The 20,060-nt window shown below is 38.8% G+C and overlaps 1 protein-coding gene and 1 pseudogene across 1 annotated transcript; both read left to right on the forward strand.

Annotated features, from left to right (window-relative positions):
* Nucleotides 1-983: 983 nt before the first annotated feature.
* Nucleotides 984-1,949, forward strand: LOC109560931 (olfactory receptor 7E24-like; annotated as a pseudogene).
* Nucleotides 1,950-10,123: 8,174 nt separating this feature from the next.
* Nucleotides 10,124-16,563, forward strand: LOC109560932 (olfactory receptor 7E178-like). Its single transcript, XM_070792268.1, has 2 exons — nt 10,124-10,267; nt 15,526-16,563. Exons 1-2 carry the CDS (start codon nt 10,124-10,126, stop codon nt 16,561-16,563), a joined length of 1,182 nt encoding a protein of 393 aa, XP_070648369.1.
* Nucleotides 16,564-20,060: the final 3,497 nt, after the last annotated feature.

Consider the following 20,060-nt stretch of genomic DNA (forward strand, 5'->3'; position numbering starts at 1 on the left):
GTGTATGTGTATTAAATCATCATTTTGTACATCTTTTAAAGACTTTCAAGTGGCACAACCCAAATATGCATTTTGTCAATAATTTCAATAAACTGAAAAAAAAAAAAAAAACAATGAAGCAATATTTTTCTGCCAGTACAGAACAGAGTCCAAAAATGTAAAGTGGTCTCACACATCAGACATTTAATCGAGATGGTACTGAAAAAAAAAAGAGAGAGACGGTATTGAAACAAATAATCTGTATAAGATAAAAAATTTCAAGGGGGTTTCTTAAATTTCATTATCATGTAATCATTGACAATGCTGTGCACAGGAATACCATCTTTGTAGTCACCAACACATTAGATCATGTGCAGTTAATTAAACAATATTGATTGAAATTTGACCTCCTCCAAAGGTATGACGTATATACTAAATGAGTTCTAGAAGATAACCTCTAATATTTGAGTAATCGCTATTTCATGAAGGAGGGAAGACAGAAAATCAAAGATGATAAAACTCTGAATATCAAATAAACTGTGTTCTGATTATGAATATTCATTTTTAATTCAGAATCCAGATGACATAGTCCTGCATTTCATAGATATTTCTAAATATTCTAAATGAAGGAAATGCCTAAAACTGTATTTGAAGAAAATAAGATTTATATAAATGACTTAATTTCTTTATATTTTAATTATTATATATTTTCTTAGAAGGGGAAGGGAATCTCTCATTATATGTTATTTCTAAAGAAGTAGGCTATATTTAACTAAGATCATAGATATATTAACTCTAATGTTCTTGCTTCCTTTCACTTTTCATGAAGTTTTATAATCTAAGAGTTTATAGACAGACGTGTGTAATACAGAAATCAAGGATGAAAAATTCTAAGCAAATAGAATTTGTCACAGTGAGAAACACTGCTGAAGGAACAACGGTGTATAATCTTAGAAATGAGTTGGTTGAATCCAAAATATAGACATAGTGCTACATGACAGTTTATGTATTTCCTATTTTTCCAGTCGTCTTTTTGTTTCCCAAAGATAGCCAAGCTACATAGAACTGGAAATCTAACCACTGTCTCAAAATTCTTCCTCCTGGGCCTCTCAATGATCCAGAACTTCAGCCTTTCCTCTTTGGACTCTTCCTGTCCATGTACCTGGTCACCGTGCTGGGGAACCTACTCATCATCCTGGCTGTCACCTCTGACCCTCACCTCCACACCCCCATGTACTTCTTCCTCTCCAACCTGTCCTTGGCTAACATTGGTTTCATCTCCAACACCATCCCTAAGATGACTGTGAACATCCAAACTAATAGCAGTGTCACCCTCTATGCAGGCTGCCTGACAACAGATCTCTACTTTTATGTTTTGGGGTACATGGATAGTACTCTTCTTCCTGTGATGGCCTATGACAGGCTTGTGGCCACCTGTCACCCACTGCACTACAGGGTTGTCATGAACCCGCGCCTCTGTTGCTCCTTAGTTTTGGTGTCTATTTTGGTTAGCCTTTTGGATTCTCAGGTTCAGAATCTGATTATGTTACAACTTATCTGCTTCTAGGATGTAGAAATCTCTAGTTTATTCTGTGACCCTTCTCTGCTCTGACACACAAAGAGTATAGTCAGGTGTATTATTGGTGCCATCTCTGTTTTTCTCCCTACATCAGGTATCTTTTTTTCTTACTATAAAATTCTTGTCTCTTTTCTGAGGGTGCCCTCATCAGGTGGGATATATAAAGCCTTCTCCACCAGTGGTTCTCACCTGACAGTTGTTTGCTTATTTTAAGGAACAGACCTTGGTGAGTACCTCAGCTCAGCTGTTTAACAATCTCAGGAAGGATGCAGTGGCCTCAGTGGTATAAACTGTGGTCACCCTCATGCTGAATCCCTTCATCTACAGTATAAGGAACAGAGACATCAAAAGGGCCACATGTAGGTTCCTCAGCAAAACCTTCTCATCTTAAGATCTGGCCACCCATAGAAAAGGTAGCAAAACTAAACCTGGAGATCTGAAAATTTTACCTCTCTCATGATGTCATTTTGCAACTCTTTTTTTTTTTAATTTTATTTTATTTAACTTTACAATATTGTATTGGTTTTGCCATATATCAAAATGAATCTGCCACAGGTATGACCTACATTCCTTTCTTTGTGTTACACCTGAATATTGCTTCTCTTTTATGGTTTAACATGACAGCAGGGAGTTTTAGGATCCTTTGTGTATCATAATCACTCTTTGCCTAAATCTCATTCTATCTACAGAGATTCTATGATGTTTCTTTGGTGCTGAAGCAGCTTCAAACAATGATTAATTCCCTTTAGATGTGTTGAAAATTTACAAGTTTTCCACAACTCTTATGTCTTTTCCATAGGAAATTCTATTTCTATTTTTCAGATATCTGCATGCAGTTATATTTGAGGATGCACATCACTGTGCACTGTTTCTCAACCTTGGCTTTTATCAAAAACATCTAGGAAATTTAAAACTACTGACCCTGAGTCTCACCACTAGACACTCTGGTTTAACTTGACTTGGGTGTGGCCTGAGTATGAGTATTTTTTAAAGCACTCAGATGGTTCTAGTGTTTGGCCAAGGTTGAGAACTACTGATGTAAGTCTGGTTTTTCCTTCAAAAGTGACCTTTGGGTCCTAACTGCTCATGCACAATGCTGAAGATATGGAAGAGTCACAGGTCAAAGGGAGAAGACAGGAAGACCCTGCTGTAGTAACAAACAATTCTTTTTCCCCACTTTTGCAATAATTTTCTTCTCATAGCTTCTCTACATCATTTGCATGGGCTTTGCTCTGGTTGGGCTTCTCAGAACCACTGCTCTATGCTGTATCTTGTGTTCATCTTACATACTTTCAACAGTGGTCTAAAAATGCCTCTGTGTCTTAAAAGCTGAGCTGATTCCTTTACACCCCCCAAGCCCTTGGTGGAGTAGCTTCTTCCCTCATTTATGATTGCTATACTACTTCTTTGTGTTTTTTTTTTAACTTTCAGCCCTTCAATAACTATTTAACCAACTCTCTGTGTTAAAGCTTTTCACTGAAATGATTGATTGCATTATTCCTGGCTGACTGCAACTCAGCCACAAAAAATAATGAAATAATGCCATTTGTAGCAATTTGGATAGACCTAGAGATTGTCAAACTGGGTGAAGTATGTCAGAGAAGGACAAATATCATATGATATCACTTATATGTGGGATCTATAAACAGGTACGAATGAACTTATCTACAAAACAGAAATAGACTTACAGATGTAGTAAAGAAATGTATGCTTATCAGAGGGTAAGCAGTAGGGAGAGATAAATTAGAAGGTTGGAACTGACATATAAACACAATTATATCCAAATAGATAGCTATTAAGAACTATGACAAATGAAACTCTACTCAATACACTGTAATGAAGTATATAGAAAACAATCTAAAAAAGAATGGATATATGTATAACTGATTCACTGTGGTGTATACCTGAAACTAACACAACATTGTAAATCAACTCTATTCCAATAAAAATTTTTTGAAAAAAACACTAATTGGTTTTTCTTTTCTTACTGAATTTTAACTGATACTGTAGCACTGGGTATAAGTTTGTTGTTATGTACCTGCAATTGGAAGATGCAAAATGTGCCCAGGAAAGACACATGGTTATCAGCTTTGGGTATGAAACTGGAGAATAGGTGGTATCATAGTCCAATTGTTATGTGGCTCATGATGCTTGTGGTACATTGAATCACTCAAGTCTTCACAGTAAGTTTCCCTTGCTTTGCTTATCTTTAAGATTGCAAAGAATCTATTATCAACAAAGGGAGGATTTTCCTTTTACTAGAAACAGCCTAGTTAGGACTTCACTTGATTACCCTGCCTTACTGTCCTCCGTCACAATAATTACATCACAAGGCTCCTATTGAGTTGTGCAAGACAAGTATCCATCACTTTTTGAGGTGTCACATTTTTTGTATGGTAGCAATCTTGGCTTACTGAATGCTGTGCAGAACTACATTAATTTACTTTTCATTTTACCACTTACCAACAAACTCTATTGATAAGAAACTTTGATATTAAAGAAAAGAATACACTTGACAAAAGACATTTTCTTGTTAGTTTAGGCAAAGAGATATTGCCCAATAAAAGTTATTAAAATCACTAAAATACTATACTTGCATACCCATTAATGCTAACCTAAGTGACAGTGAAAGAATCTTGGAAGGAGCCAAAATAATGCCACTGTGTGTGTGTGTGTGTGTGTGTGTGTGTGTGTGCCTGCGCGTGCATGTGTGTGGTTCTGTGGGTTTAATATCCTGTTTATGTTCTGTTAAACATATCACATGGTTTCTTACTAAATCATATTAAATTCTCATAGAAAATGAATATGGGGCATTTTAACTCCATAAATATTATTATAGAAAGTATACACTTGAATAGTAATCCTAGGTGTTCTACAATATTCATGAAATGATTTTCTGCAATGCTCACAACCAGCAAAATGTCAGAAAATACATCCTGCTTGTATGAGTTTAATATTTTACATTCCACAGAGAAGCAAAATACTATGTTCCACATCTTTCACTGCTTGACTTATTTCAGCTAGTGTAATGAACTAATAGAAGCAGAAAAGATTAAGAAGAGGTGGCAATTAAGAAAATTGAAATTGTATCAAGCATTTTTTCTGACTACACTGCTATGAGACTACATATCAATTACAAGAAAATAACTAAAAAACACAATCACATGAAGATTTAAAAATATGTTTCTAAATAACCAACAGGTTACTGCTGAAACCAAAAGGGAGATTAAAAAATTTCTAGAAACAAATGACAATGAAAACATGACAAATCAAAACCGATGTATGCAACAAAAGCAATTCTAAGAGTGAAGTTTATAACAATACAATCCTACCTCAAGAAACAAGAAAAACATCAACTATACAACCTAAATTTACACCTAAAACAACTGGAAAAAGAATAACCGAAAAAAAAAATTAGCAGAAGGGAAGAAATTATAAAGATCTAGCAGAAATAAATGAAAAAGAAATGAAAGAATCAATAGTAAAGATTAATAAAACTAAAAGCTGGTTCTTTGAGAAGATAAAATTGACAAAGCTTTTAGCCAGACTCATCAAGGAAAAAAGAGAGAAGACTCAAATCAACAAAATTAGAATGAAAAAGGGGAGGTTACAATAGACAATGCAGAAATACAAAGGATTGTAAGAGACTATTATGAACAACTATATGGCAATAAAATGATGACCTGGAAGAAATGGAAAGATTCTTAGAAAAGTTCAGTCTTCCAAGACTGCACCAGGAAGAAATAGAAATTATAAACAACCCAATTACAAGCATTGAAATTGAAGCTGTGATCAAAAATCTCCCAAAAAACAAAAGCCCAGGACCAGATGGCTTCACAGGAGAATTCTATCAAACATTCAAAGGAGAGCTAATGCCTATCCTTCTAAAACTGTTTCAAAAAATTGCAGAGGAAGAAACACTTCCAAACTCATTTTATGAGGCCACCACAGCCTGATACCAAAACCAGACAAAGACAACACAAAATAAAGAAAACTACAGGCTAATATCATTGATGAACATAGATGCAAAAATCCTTCACAAAATTTTAGCAAACAGAATTCAACAACACATTAAAAACTCATACACCATGATCAACTTGGGTTTATTCCAGGGAGGCAAGGATTCTTCAATATACACAAATCAATCAATGTGATACACCATATTAACAGATTGAAACTTAAAAACCATATGATAATCTCAATAGATGCAAAAAAAAAAAGCCTTTAACAAAATTCAGCACCCATTTATGATTAAAACCCTTCAAAGACTCAGCATAGAAGGAACCTGCCTCAACATAGAAAGGCCATATATGATAAGCATACAGCAAATATTATTCTCAATGGTTAAAAACTGAACACATTTCCCCTAAGATCAGGAGCAAGACAAGGGTGTCCACTTTCACCACTATTATTCAACATAGTTTTGGAAGTCCTAGCTACAGCAATCAGAGAAGAAAAGAAAAAAAAAAGGAATCCAGATCAGAAAAGAAGAAATAAAGCTCTCACTGTTTGCAGATGACATGACACTGTACATAGAAAACCCTAAAGATACTACCAGAAAATTACTAGAGCTAATCAGTGAATTTAACAAAGTTGCAAGATACAAAATCAATACACAGAAATAATTTGCATATCTACATACTAACAATGAAAACTCAGAAAGAGAAATTAAGGAATCAATCCCCTTCACCATTGCAACAAAAATAATTAAATATCTAAGAATAAGCTTACATAAGGAAACAAAAGAACTGTACACAGAAAATTATAAGACACTGATGAAAGAAATCAAAGATGACATAAATAGATGGAGAGATATCCCATGTTCCTGGGTAAGAAGAATCAATGTTGTGAAAATGAATATACTACAAAATGTAATCTACAGATTCAATGCAATCCCTATCAAACTATCAATGGCATTTTTCTGCCATTGTCCAGAACTAGAACATTGTATTGTTCTGGTATTTGTTCAGAACTAGAACAAAAAATTTCACAATTCATATGGAAACACAAAAGACCCCAAATAGCCAAAGCAGTCTTGAGAAAGAAGAATGGAACTGGAGAAATCAACCTTCCTGACTTCAGATTACAGACTTTATTATAACTTTGTATACTACAAAGCTACAGTCATCAAGATAGTATGGTACTGGCACAAAAACAGAAATGTAGGCCAAAGGAATAGGACAGAAAGCCTAGAAATAAACCCATGCACCTATGGGTACCTTATTTTTGACAAAAGAGGCAAGAATATACAATGGGGCAAAGACAGCCTCTTCAATAAGTGGTGCTGGGAAAATTGGACAGCTACATGTAGAAGAATGAAATTAGAATACTTCCTAACACCATACACAAAGATAAACTCAAAATGGATTAAAGACCTAAATGTAAGATCAGAAACTATAAAACTCTTAAAGGAAAACATAGGCAGAACACTCAATGACATAAATCAAAGCAAAGCAAGATCCTCTATGACCCACCTCCTAGAGTAATGGAAATAAAAATAAAAGTAAACAAGTGGGACCTGGTCAAACTTAAAAGCTTTTGCACAGCAGAGGAAACTATAAGCAAGGTGAAAAGAGAACCCTCAGAATGGGAGAAAATAATAGCAAATGAAACAACTGACAAAGGATTAATTTCCAAAATTTACAAGTAGCTCATACAACTCAATACCAGAAAAACAAACAACCCAATCAAAAAGTGGGGGGGAAAAACCTAAACAGACATTTCTTGAAAGAAGACATACAGATGGCCAACAAACGCATGAAAAGATACTCAACATTGCTCATTATTAGAGAAAGGCAAATCAAAACTACAATGAGGTATCACCTCACACCACTCAGAATGGCCATATCAAAAAGTCTACAAACAGAAAATGCTGGAGAGGGTGTGGAGAAAAGGGAATGCTCTTGCACTGTTGGTGGGAATGTAAATTGATACAGCCACTATAGGAGATAATATGGAGGTCCCTTAAAAAAAATAGGAATAAAAGCACAATGTAACCCCTCAATCCCACTCCTAGGCATATACACTGAGGAAGCCAAAATTGAAAAAAAAACATGTATACCATTGTTCATTGCAGCACTGTTTACAATAACTACAACATGGAAACAACCTAGATGTCCATCGACAGATGAATGGATAAAGAAGTTCTGGTACATATACAAAATGGAATATTACTCAGCCATAAAAGGAATGCATTTGAGTCAGTTCTAATGAGGTGGATGAGCCTAGAACCTATTATACAGAGTGAAGTGAGTCAGAAAGAGAAAGATAAATATCATATTCTGATGCAATACGTGAACCGTGAACTTCCAGATGTTCAAGCTGGTTTTAGAAAAGGCAGAGGGACCAGAGATCAAATTGCCAACATCTGCTGAATCATCGAAAAAGCAAGAGAGTTCCAGAAAAATATATATTTCTGCTTGATTGACTATGACAAAGCCTTTGACTGTGTGGATCACAATAAACTGTGGAAAATTCTGAAAGAGATGGGAATACCAGACCACCTGACCTGCCTCTTGAGAAACCTATATGCAGATCAGGAAGCAACAGAACTGGACACGGAACAACAGACTGGTTCCAAATAGGAAAAGGAGTACGTCAAGGCTGTATATTGTCACCCTGCTTATTTAACTTCTATGCAGAGTACATCATGAGAAACGCTGGGCTGGAAGAAGCACAAGCTGGAATCAAGATTGCTGGGAGAAATATCAATAACCTCAGATATGCAGATGACACCACCCTTATGGCAGAAAGTGAAGAGGAACGAAAAAGCCTCTTGATGAAAGTGCAAGTGGAGAGTGAAAAAGTTGGCTTAAAGCTCAACATTCATAAAATGAAGATCATGGCATCTGGCCCCATCACTTCATGGGAAATAGATGGGGAAACAGTGTCAGACTTTATTTTTTAGGCCTCCAGAGTCACTGCAGATGGTGATTGCAGCCATGAAATTAAAAGACACTTTCTCCTTGGAAAAAAAATTATGACCAACCTAGATAGCATATTGAAAAGCAGAGACATTGCTTTGCCAACAAAGGTCTGTCTAGTCAAGGCTATGGTTTTTCCAGTGGTCATGTATGGATGTGAGAGTTGGACTGTGAAGAAAGCTGAGCACTGAAAAATTGATGCTTTTGAACTGTGGTGTTGGAGAAGACTCTTGAGAGTCCCTTGGACTGCAAGGAGATCCAACCAGTCCATTATGAAGGAGATCAGCCCTGGGATTTCTTTGGAAGGAATGATGCTAAAGCTGAAACTCCAGTACTTTGGCCACCTCATGTGAAGAGTTGACTCACTGGAAAAGACTCTGATGCTGGGAGGGATTGGGGTCAGGAGGAGAAGGGGACGACAGAGGATAAGATGGCTGGATGGCATCACTGACTCGATGGATGTGAGTCTGAGTGAACTCCGGGAGTTGGTGATGGACAGGGAGGCCTGACATGCTGCGATTCATGGGGTCATAAAGAGTCCAACACGACTGAGCGACTGAAGTGAACTGAATGCAAATATACAAAATATAGAAAAACGGTACTGAAGAATTTATTTGCAGGGCAGAAATGAAGAAAAAGACATACAGAATAGAGTTATGGACCTGGGGATAGGAGAGGAGAGGGTGAGATGTATGGAGTGAGCAACATGGAAACTTAACTTACCATATGTAAAATAGATAGCCAATGGGAATTTGCTGTATGTCTCAGGAAAATCAAACAGGGGCTCTATATCAAAAGGGAGGGGATATATATATATATATATATATATATATATATATATGGCTGATTCATGATAAGGTTTAAAAGAAAATAACAAAATTTGGTAAGGCAATTATCCTTCAATTAAAAATAAATAATTTTTTTTCTAAAAAGAAGAGGTGGCAAGAATACACCAGAAGAATTGTATTAAAAAGGTCTTAATGACCTGGATAACCATGATGGTGTGGTCATCACCTAGAGCCAGACATCCTGGAATGTGAAGTCAAGTGAGCCTTAGGAAGCATTACAACTAACAAAGTTAGTGGAACTGAAGGAATTCCAGCTGAGCTATTTCAAATCCTAAAAGATGACACTGTTAAAGTGCTACCCTCACTCATTTGGAAAACTTAGCAATGGCCACAGGGTTGGAAAAGGTCAGTTTTCATTTCAATTGCAAAGAAGGGCAATGCCTAAGAATGTTCAAACTGCACAATTGCGCTAGTAAGGTAATGTTCAAAATCCTTCAAGCTAGGCTTCAACAGTACATGAACAGATAATTTCAGATGGACAAGCTGGATTTAGAAAAGACAAAGGAACCAGAGGTCAAGTTGTTATAGAAAAAGCAAGGGAATTCCAGAAAACTATCTATTTCTGCTTCATTGACTATGTTAGAGTCTTTACTTCATGAATCACAAGAAAACTGTTAAAAATTCTTGAAGAGATGGGAATACCAGGCCACCCTAGCTGCCTCCTGAGAAAACCTGAATGTAGGACAAGAAGCAATAGTTAGAACTCGACATGGAAGAATGGACTATTTCAAAACTGGGAAAGGAGTACATCAAGGCTGTATATTGTCACTCTGCTTATTTAACTTATATACACCATGAACATCATGCAAAATGCCAGGCTGTATGACTCACAGGCTGGAAACAGGATTGCCAGGACAAATATCAACAACCTCAGATATGCACCTGACACCACCCTAAATGCAGAAAGCAAAGAGGAACTAAAGAGCCTCTTGATGAAGGTGAAAGAGGAACATGAAAAAGCCGGTTTAACACTCAATATGCAAAAAACTAAGATCATGGCATCTGGTCCCATCACTTCCTGGCAAATATATGGGGAAACAATGGAAACAGTTACAGATTTTCTTTTCCTGGGCTCTAAAATCATTCCTGACAGTGACTGCAGTCATGAGATTAAAAGACATTTGCTCCTTGGAAGGAAAGCTATGACAGAGCCAGATAGCATATTGAAAAGCAGAGAAATCACTTTGCTAACAAAGGTCCATATAGTCAAAGCTATGGTTCTTCCAGTAGTCATATATGGATATGAGAGTTGGACAGTAAAGAAGGCTGAGTGCTGAAGAATTGATGCTTTCAAGCTGTGGTTTTTGGAGAAGACTCTTGAAAGTCCTTTGAACTGCTAGGAGATCAAACCCATTAATCCTAAAGGAAATCAATCCTGAATATTGACTGAAAAGACTGATGCTGATGCTGATGCTGAAGCTGAAGCTCTAATACTTGGGCCACCTGACATGAAGAGCTGACTCATTAGAAAACACCTTGATGCTTGAAAAGATTTAAGGCAGGAAAATGGGATGACCGAGGATAAGATGATTGGATGGCATCACCAACTCAACAGACATGAGTTTGAGAAAGCTTTGGGAGATGGTGAAGGACAGGAAACCCTGGCCATGCTGCAGTCCATGGGGTCACAAACAGTCAGACAAAACCGGGCGACTGAACAACAACAACATCGGGGCAGCCCATAATCAACTCTACTGAGTTGCTATTTGGTCATGGATACTTCCCTGGTGTCTCAGACGGTAAAAGCGTCTGCCTATCGCGCGGGAGACTACAGTTCGATCCCTGGGTCGGGAAGATCCCCTGGAGAAGGAAATGGCAACCCACTCCAGTACTCTTGCCTGGAAAATCCCATGGACAGAGGATACAGTCCATGGGGTCTCAAAGAGTCGGACACGACTGAGAGACTTCACTTCACTACTCATCATGATAGAAGGTATTGAGAACTGGAAAAAGAACAAGACATACATCACATTTTACGGGACAAACATAACTACCTTGGTTTTCATGTCTCATGCCCTATAAATTCATCTTTGTCTTTGACCCTCAAATCTTATTCCTTGCTCTCAGTATGAAAGCATTTCAGTTTAGTGATACGTTTTTTGCCAAGAACTAAATTTTTAAATGGTACAGCCCCCAGTTTCTTCCTCTCATATCTGCCTGTGCATATCCGCAATGCGATCTCCCTTAAAGATACCCTCTGTCACTTGTTCATTCACAGTTGCATAACATTCTTTCCTCCATATCTAATCTGATAGGGTTTAAATTAAAGATTTCTTCATATCACTTAATGACAAACCAACCTCTACATTCCTCAAGAGAGTGCACTCTGTCATGAAGATTGTCACGAAGAACTGAGAAGATTACATTCTACCACTCTCCACATACATCTCACTTTATCCACTAGCAAAAATGGGTAAGCCAAATCCACATTGTATTAAAGTCTCCAAGAGCTGAGACCACAAAGAAACCAAGAGAAAATATATCCAGATTTGAATGCATTCCATTAGAATTAGCAGAAATTAGAAACATGAAGAACATAACGTGGAAATTTGTTACATCTGTTCATGAGACAACTGCAGGTTGTCCTGATGCTGATGGAGGGGCTCTCATAGTGTATCAAACCAGGAGTCTACATGAGACAGCATGACTGGAAGCAGTCGAGTCAGGTCTGCAGAAGTACCCAGTGGAGAGGAAAGCCTACCAATTTCTAGTTTGTTTCCAGGGATTTTTTTGTTTAGATCATGTTGGTGCAGTGAATCTGGGAATACACAGCAAAACAGATGGGCAAGACCTGACCCTTGAAGGGTTTGGAGCACATTCCTTATAGAGGATGAGGCCTGTATGGTGGGCAGGATCTGAGATGCTCTCACTGATTCCAGCTCCTGGTTTTAATTTCATTGTGTATTTCCTCCCATTGACTGTGAGCTGAAGTAAAAAAATGAAAGTACGTTTTCTTTCGAGACAATTATTAACTCTGAAAATGGAAAGTGTATCGCATCGTTGGTCTAGACCTCATGCTCCATATATATCATGATTGATACAATGGATTTCAACATATCAAAATTACACATTGAGTGGTAAATTGAGAAAAAAGGTCTGATGTTATATTAAGATCCTGCATCTTGGAGGTCAGAAGCAAGAGTACGTGGAATTTCCTCCTGAGATGTAAAGGGACCACGACCCTTTCCAGGACATCCACTTTTCTCCTTTTCCTTTTCCATTAATATTAACAAGTCCCCAGAGTTTGGGACAACATGGACCAACTGGCTAATGATGCTCTGTGAGCATTGAGCCCTAAAGTCATACCACTTTAAATAATTAGCCAGTGCCTCCAGCTAATTAATTTGCCTGTTCTAGTACTCTGGCTCCACACTTATGTCCCCATTCTTTGTAGGAACCTGCATCAGGAAGAAAGTCTGTCTTCCTGCCCATCCTGAGGAGGGACCCTGAGACTGCATCACACACCAGGCAAGAGAGTCTATGCTTCTTGGTCATGCTCCAGCAGAGATGCAGTCCAGCCCAGTAAGTGCTGAGGGAGACAGTGAAAGTGAAGGGAGTCTGGGAGCATGATTTTTTCCACAACAAGACAAACATGACAGTTGGTATATACAGACGGGAATGAATTGATTCTTGTTGTTCAGTATATCAGTTGTGTTGGATTCTTTTTGACCCCATGTATTGCAGCACACCAGGCTTCCCTGTCCTTCACCATCCCCCAGAGCTTGCTCAAACTTATGTCCCTTGTGTAAATGATGCCATCCAGCCATCTCTGCACAGATTGTCCAACCATCTCTCCATCCTCTGTTGTCCCCTTCTCCTCCTGTTTTCAATCTTTCCCAGCATCAGGGTGTTTCTAATAAGTCAGCTATTTGAATCAGGTGGCCAAAGTATTGACACTTCAGCTTCAGCATCAATGACTATTGACTAATGACTATTGAGGACTATTCAGGACTGATTTCCTTTAGAATTGACTGGTTTGGTCTCCTTGTTGTCTGTCCAAGGGACTCTCAAGAATCTTCTCCAACACCACAGTTCAAAAGCATTAATTCTTTGGTGCTCGGCCTTCTTAATGGTCCAATTCTCATGTCCATACATGACTACTGGAAAAACCACAGCTTTGACTATATGGACCTTTGTCGGCAAAGCAATGTCTCTTCTTTTTAATATGCAGTCTAGGTTTATCATATCTTTCCTTCTGAGGAGCAAGCATCTTTTAATTTCATGTCCACTGCAGTCACTGTCCACAATTATTTTAGAGCCCAAAAAAATAAAGTCTGTCACTGTTTCCATTGTTTTCCCATTCATTTGCCATGAAGCAACAGGACCAGATCCAATGATCTTAGTTTTTGCGTGTTGAGTTTTAAGCCAGCTTTTTTATTCTCCTCTTTCACTTTCATCAAGATGCTTTTCAGTTAGTCTTCACTTGCTGTGTTTAGGATGGTGTCATCTGCATTCTGAGGTATTGATATTTCTGTTGGAAATCTTAATTCCAGCTTGTGCTTCATCCAGCCCCTCATTTTGGATGATGTTCAGGGTGAATATAAGTTAAATAAGCAGGGTGACAATATACAGCTTTGACATACTCCTTTCCCAATTTGGAACCAGTCCATTGTTCCATGTCGGGTTCTAACTGTTGCTTCTTGACCTGCATACAGGTTTCCCAGGAGGCAGCTAAGGTGATCTGGTATTCCCATCTCTAAGAATTTTCCAGTTTGCTGTGATCCACATAGTCAAAGGCTTTAGCATAGTCAATGAAGCAGGAGTAGATGTTTTTTGGTGTTCCCTTCCTTTTTCTATATTCCAACAGACATTGACAATTTGATCTCTGGTTCCTCTTCTCTAGTTGCCAGTCCAGGTTCGATGCAGGATACAGTGAGCTCAGGGATGGTGCACTGGGATGACCCAGAGGGATGGGATGGGAAGGGAGGTGGGAGGGGGGTTCAGGATGGGGAACACTTGTACACCCGTGGCGGATTCATGCCAATGTATGGCAAAACCAATACAATATTGTAAAGTACTTAGCCTCCAATTAAAATAAATAAATTTATATTAAAAAGTAATAAATCCAGCTTGTACAAGTTCTTGGTTCATGTACTATTGAAGCCTAGCTTGTAGGATTTTGAGCATTGCCTTGCTAGCCTGTGAAATGAGTACATTTGTATGGTAGTTTGAACATTCTTTGGCTTTTCACTTCTTTGGGATTATGTTTCCCTGATGGCTCAGATGGTACTGCCTACAATGCATGAGACTCAGGTTTGATCTCTGGGTTGGGAAGATCCCTGGATAAGGGAATTGCAGCCCACTCCAGTATTCTTGCCTGGAGAATGCCAAGGACAGAGGAGCCTGGCAGGCTACAGTTCATGGGGTCACTAAGAGTTGGACACGACTGAGTAACTAATGCTTTTAACATTTCTTTGGGATTGGAATGAAAACTGACCTTTTCAGTCCTGTGGCTGAGCTTTCCAAATTTGCTGGCATATCGATTTCAGCACTTTAACAGCATCGTCTTTTAGGATCTGAAATAGCTAAGTTAGAATTTAAACACCTTCACTAACTTTTTCATAGTAATACTTCTTAAGGCCCACTTGACTTCACATTCCAGAACATCTGGCTCTAGTTGAATGACTACACCATCGTGGTCATTTGGGTCATTAAGACTTTTTTGTACAGTTCTTCTGTGTATTCTTGCCACCTCTTCTTAATATCTTCTGCTTCTGTTAGGCCCATACCATTTCTATCCTGTACAGTTTCTGCCCACCTCTGCATGAAATGTTCCCTTGGCATCTATAATTCTTCTGAAGAGATCTCTAGTCCTTCCCATTCAATTGTTTTCCCCTATTTCTTTGCATTGTTCACTTGGAAAGGCTTTCTTATCTCTCCTTGCTATTCTTTGGAACTCTGCATTCAGATGGCTGTTTATTCCTTATTTCCTTTGCCTTTTGCATCTCTACTTTTTTCAGCTATTTGTAAGGCCTCCTCAGACGACCATTTGCCTTTTTGCATTTCTTTTTCTTGGGAATGCTTTTGATCACTGCCTCCTCTACAATGTTACAAATCCCCATCCATAGTTCTTCAGGCACTCTATCAGATCTAATCCCTTGAATCTATTTGTCCCTTTCACTGTATAATCATAAGGGATTTGATTTAGGCCATACCTAAATGGCCTCATGGTTTTCCATACTTTCTTCAATTTAAGTCTGGATTTTTCAATGGCTACAGTGGTACATGCCATTTTCTCATTATCTTTCTTCCAAACTCTTTTCTTTTTCAAAGGTGTCCAAGATACGTACAACCACAGAATCTAACACAGAATCTAACCAGTGTTTCAGAATTCTTCCTCCTGGGCCTCTCAGATGATCCAGAACTGCAGCCTTTACTCTGTGTCCTATTTCTGTCCATGTACCTGATCACCGTTCTGGGGAACCTACTCATCATCCAGGCCGTCATCTCTGACTCCCACCTCCACACCCCCATGTACTTCTTCCTCTCCAACCTGTCCTTGGCTGACATTGGTTTCATCTCCAGCACTGTCCCAAATATGATTGTAAACATCCAAACTCACAGCAGAGTCATCTCCTGTGAAGGCTGCCTGACTCAGATGTCTATTTTTATCCTTTTTGGAGGCATGGATTGTACGCTTCTGACTGCTATGGCCTATGACCGGTTTGCGGCCATCTGTCAGCCACTGCACTACACGGCCATCATGAACCCATGCCTGTGCTGCTCCTTAGTTTTGGCGTCTTTTTTGGTTAGCCTTTTGGAGTCCCAGGTGCACAATTTGATTGTGTTACAACTTACCTGCTTCAAGGATGTGGAAATCTCTAACTTCTTCTGTGACCCTTCTCTGCTCCATGACCTGGCCTGTTCTGACACTGTCACCAATAACATAGTCATGTATTTTGTTGGTACCATCTTCGGTTTTCTCCCTTTATCAGGAATCCTTTTCTCTTACTATAAAATTCTTTCTTCCATTCTGAGAATCCCCTCAACAGGTGGGAAATATAAAGCCTTCTCCACCTGTGGCTCCCACCTGGCAGTCGTTTGCTTATTTTATGGAACAGGCCTTGGGGTGTACCTCATCTCAGCCATCTCACAATCTCCCAGGAAGGATGTGACAGCATCAGTGGTGTACACTGTGGTCACCCCCATGTTGAACCCCTTCATCTACAGTCTTAGGAACAGAGACATCAAAAGGGCCATGTGGAAGTTACTCAGCAAAATAATCTCATCTTAGTACCTGTGCCACTCATTTGGAGTGTATAAGGTTGGAAAATGTAGCAAAATTAACATCTAGACCTAAAAATTCCACCTCTCTCAGGACATCATTTCTGTAGCCCTTATGGCTTCACATCTCTTCCTTAACAGCTTAATTATTTCTCCTTTTTAGGTCCTTATCTGACCATTTGAGAGTTCTATCATCCTTTGTATGTCATATTCACTTTTTACTGAATATTGTTATATCTACAGAGATTTTATAGTTTATAATTGGTAGCCCAAGCATCCTCAAAACATAAATAATTCCCTTTGATTTATATATTACCAAATGTAAAATAAATAGCAAGTGAGAATGTGCTATGTGACACAGGGAGCTCAACCCAGTGCTCTGTGACAACCTAGAGGGATGGGAGATGGGATAGGGGCTCCAGAGGGAGGGAACATATGTATACCTATAGCTGATTCATGTTGATGAATGGCAGAAGCCAATACAATATTGTAAAGCAATTATCCTCTAAGGAAAAAAGGAAAAAGTAACTATGTCTAAGAGCCATAAGCAAGTAAAAATTAGCTTTCATATCTTTTTACATTGTTCTTCAGGTTTTAGTTCTCAACTTTGTAACTACCTTATGTATTATGGTATAGTAGCTAATAAAAATAAAATCTTTTAAAATTTTTTTCCTTTAATACATTGAAAGTTTACAATTCTTCCACAGCCCTTGTGTAATTTCTATGTGCATGTGCCTAGTCGCTTCATTTGTGTATGATTCTTTGGGACCCCAAAGAGTATACTGTAGCCCACCAGGCTCCTCTGTCCATGGGGATTCTCCAGGCAAGAATACTGGAATGGGTTGCCATGCCTTCCTCCATGGAACCCTCCCAACACAGCGATTGAACCCAGGTCTCCTGTACTGTAGGCAGATTCTTTACCATCTGAGCCACCAGGGAAGCCCAAGTATTTTCCATAGTAAATTCTATTTTTCACATCTCTGCATGCAGTTATGTGTGAGGATACCTGTCACTGCTTCTCAACCTTGGCTTTTTTTTAAATCATCTGGAAAGTTTAAAAATTCTGACCCCTGAGTCTCACGACCAGATATTCTGATTTAACTGACTTGGGTGTGGTCTGAGTATGAGGATTTTAAAAAGTACTCAGGTGTTTCTAGTATATTGCCGAGGTAGAAAACTACTGATGTAAGTCAGATCTTTCACTCAAAGGTGATCTCTACATATTGGGTTGTAACTGCCCATGCACAAATGTTCAAGATCTGAAAGAGATCAGAGGTCAGAGGGGGAAGATACAAAGAGCCTACTTTAACACTAGACAATGTGTTTGCACATTGTTTCTGATAATTTTCTTCATTTAGCTTTTCTACATCATACACGTGGGCTTTGCTTTGGATTCAGTTCAGTTCAGTCGCTCAGTCGTGTCTGACTCCCTGCAACCCCATGAACAACAGCACACCAGGCATCCCCATCCATCACCAACCCTCAGAGTCCACCCAAACTCATGTCCATTGAGTTGGTGATGCCATCACACCATCTCATCCTCTGTCGTCCCCCTCTCCTCCTGCCCTCAATCTTTCCCAGCATCAGGGTCTTTTCAAATGAGTCAGTTCTTCGCATCAGGTAGCCAAAGTATTGGAGTTTCAGCTTCAACATCAGCCCCTCCAATGAACACCCAGGACTGATCTCCTTTAGAATAGACTGGTTGGATCTCTTTGCAGTCCAAGGGACTTTCAAGAGTCTTCCCCAACACCACAGTTCAAAAGCATCAATTCTTTAGTGCTCAGCTTTCTTTATAGTCCAACTCTCACATCCATACATGACTACTGGAAAAACCATAGCCTTGACAAGATGGACCTTTGTTGACAAAGTAATATCTCTGCTTTTTAATACACTATCTAGGTTGGTCATAACTTTCCTTGCAAGGAGCAAGCGTCTTTTAATTTCATGGCTGCAGTCACCATCTGCAGTGATTTTGGAGCCCAAAAAAATAAAGTCAGCCACTGTTTCCACCATTTCCCCATCTATTTGCCATGAACTGATGGGACCAGATGCCATGATCTTCGTTTTCTGAATGTTGAGCTTTAAGCCAACTTTTTCACTCTCCTCTTTCACTTTCATCAAGAGGCTCTTTAGTTCTTCTTCACTTTCTGTCATAACGGTGGTGTCATCTGCATATCTGAGGTTATTGATATTTCTCCCATCAATCTTGATTCCAGCTTGTGCTTCATCCAGCCCAGCATTTCTTTGGATTAAGGGGCTTGAAATCACTGCTCTATTCTTCATCTTGTCATCATCTTACATACTTTCAATAGTGGTCAGTAAAACCTCTGTGTCCTTAAAGCTCAACTGGTCTGGTCATACTCTTCAAGCCCTTGGGATAGTAACTTCATCCTTTACTTAGGGTTGCTGTGTTAGCTTTGTTCTTTTTGCCTTTCAGTCCTTCAGTAACTCTTTAACCAACTCACTTTATTAAATTTTCTCACTCAAAGGACTAATTGCATTATTCCTGGCAGAGGGCTACTCAGCCACATGAAATAACTAAATAATGCCATTTTCAGCAATGTGGGTGGATCTAGAGATTGTCACACTGGGTGAAGTATGTCAGAGAAAGACAAATGTCATATGATATTGCTTATACATTGAATTTTTTAAAGTAGTACAAATAAACCTATCTACAAAACAGAAATAGCAGAGTTCGGAAGGGAGGGAACACTTGAATGCCAATGGCCAGTTCATGTTGATGTATGTCAAAGGCCATCACAATATTGTAAAATAATTATCCTCCAATTAAATTAGCTTAAAAAAGAAAAGAAAACAAAAGGTTAAGACTCACAGAATATAGGTTGGGGTTTGAAAAGTACTACAAATAACAAAGAGAGAAAAAGTGAGGATAGAGATTTCTCAGTTTCACGTGACATGATGAAAAGATTACTATTTCCTGAAAAGAAACACATCATGTGAGGAGAAACTGAGAAAACCTAATCACTAATTTTATTACATACACACAAATACCTGTGTTTTTCATACACCATGTCCTGTAGCCACATCTTTGGCAGCAACTCTGATAGTGTATCCCCTGTACACTATATGCCATGAGTTCAAGTTAATATTATTTTTGCTACTGTCTGAATATTGTAAACAATCCTAGCAATCACTTCCACATTGTCTAATCCACCTCTGCTCACTTCAGTTGAGTTCATTCGCTCAGTCGTGTCCAGCTCTTTGCAACCCCATGGACTGCAGCATGCCAGGCCTCTCTGTCCATCACCAACCTAAGTTTACTCAAACTCATGTCCATTGAGTTGATGATGCCATCCAACCATCTCATCTTCAGTCACCCCCTTCTCCTCCCACCTTCAATCTTTCCCAGCATCAGGGTCTTTCCCAATAAGTCAGTTCTTCGCATCAGGTGGCCAAAGTATTGGGGTTTCAGCTTCAACATCAGTCCTTGCAATGAATATTTAGAACTGATTTCCTTTAGGATGGACTGGTTGGATCTCCTTGCAG

This window comes from Bos indicus, chromosome 7 (genome assembly GCF_029378745.1).
Source record: "Bos indicus isolate NIAB-ARS_2022 breed Sahiwal x Tharparkar chromosome 7, NIAB-ARS_B.indTharparkar_mat_pri_1.0, whole genome shotgun sequence".
Lineage (NCBI taxonomy): Eukaryota > Metazoa > Chordata > Mammalia > Artiodactyla > Bovidae > Bos > Bos indicus.

Excerpts from the sequence above, each read along its gene's own strand:
- LOC109560932 (XM_070792268.1), top strand. The coding sequence starts at position 10,124 with ATGAACATCATGCAAAATGCCAGGCTGTATGACTCACAGGCTGGAAAC. Across the intron at positions 10,268-15,525 it reads TAAAGAGCCTCTTGATGAAG|TCTGGATTTTTCAATGGCTA; the intron begins GTGAAAGAGGAA and ends CTTCAATTTAAG.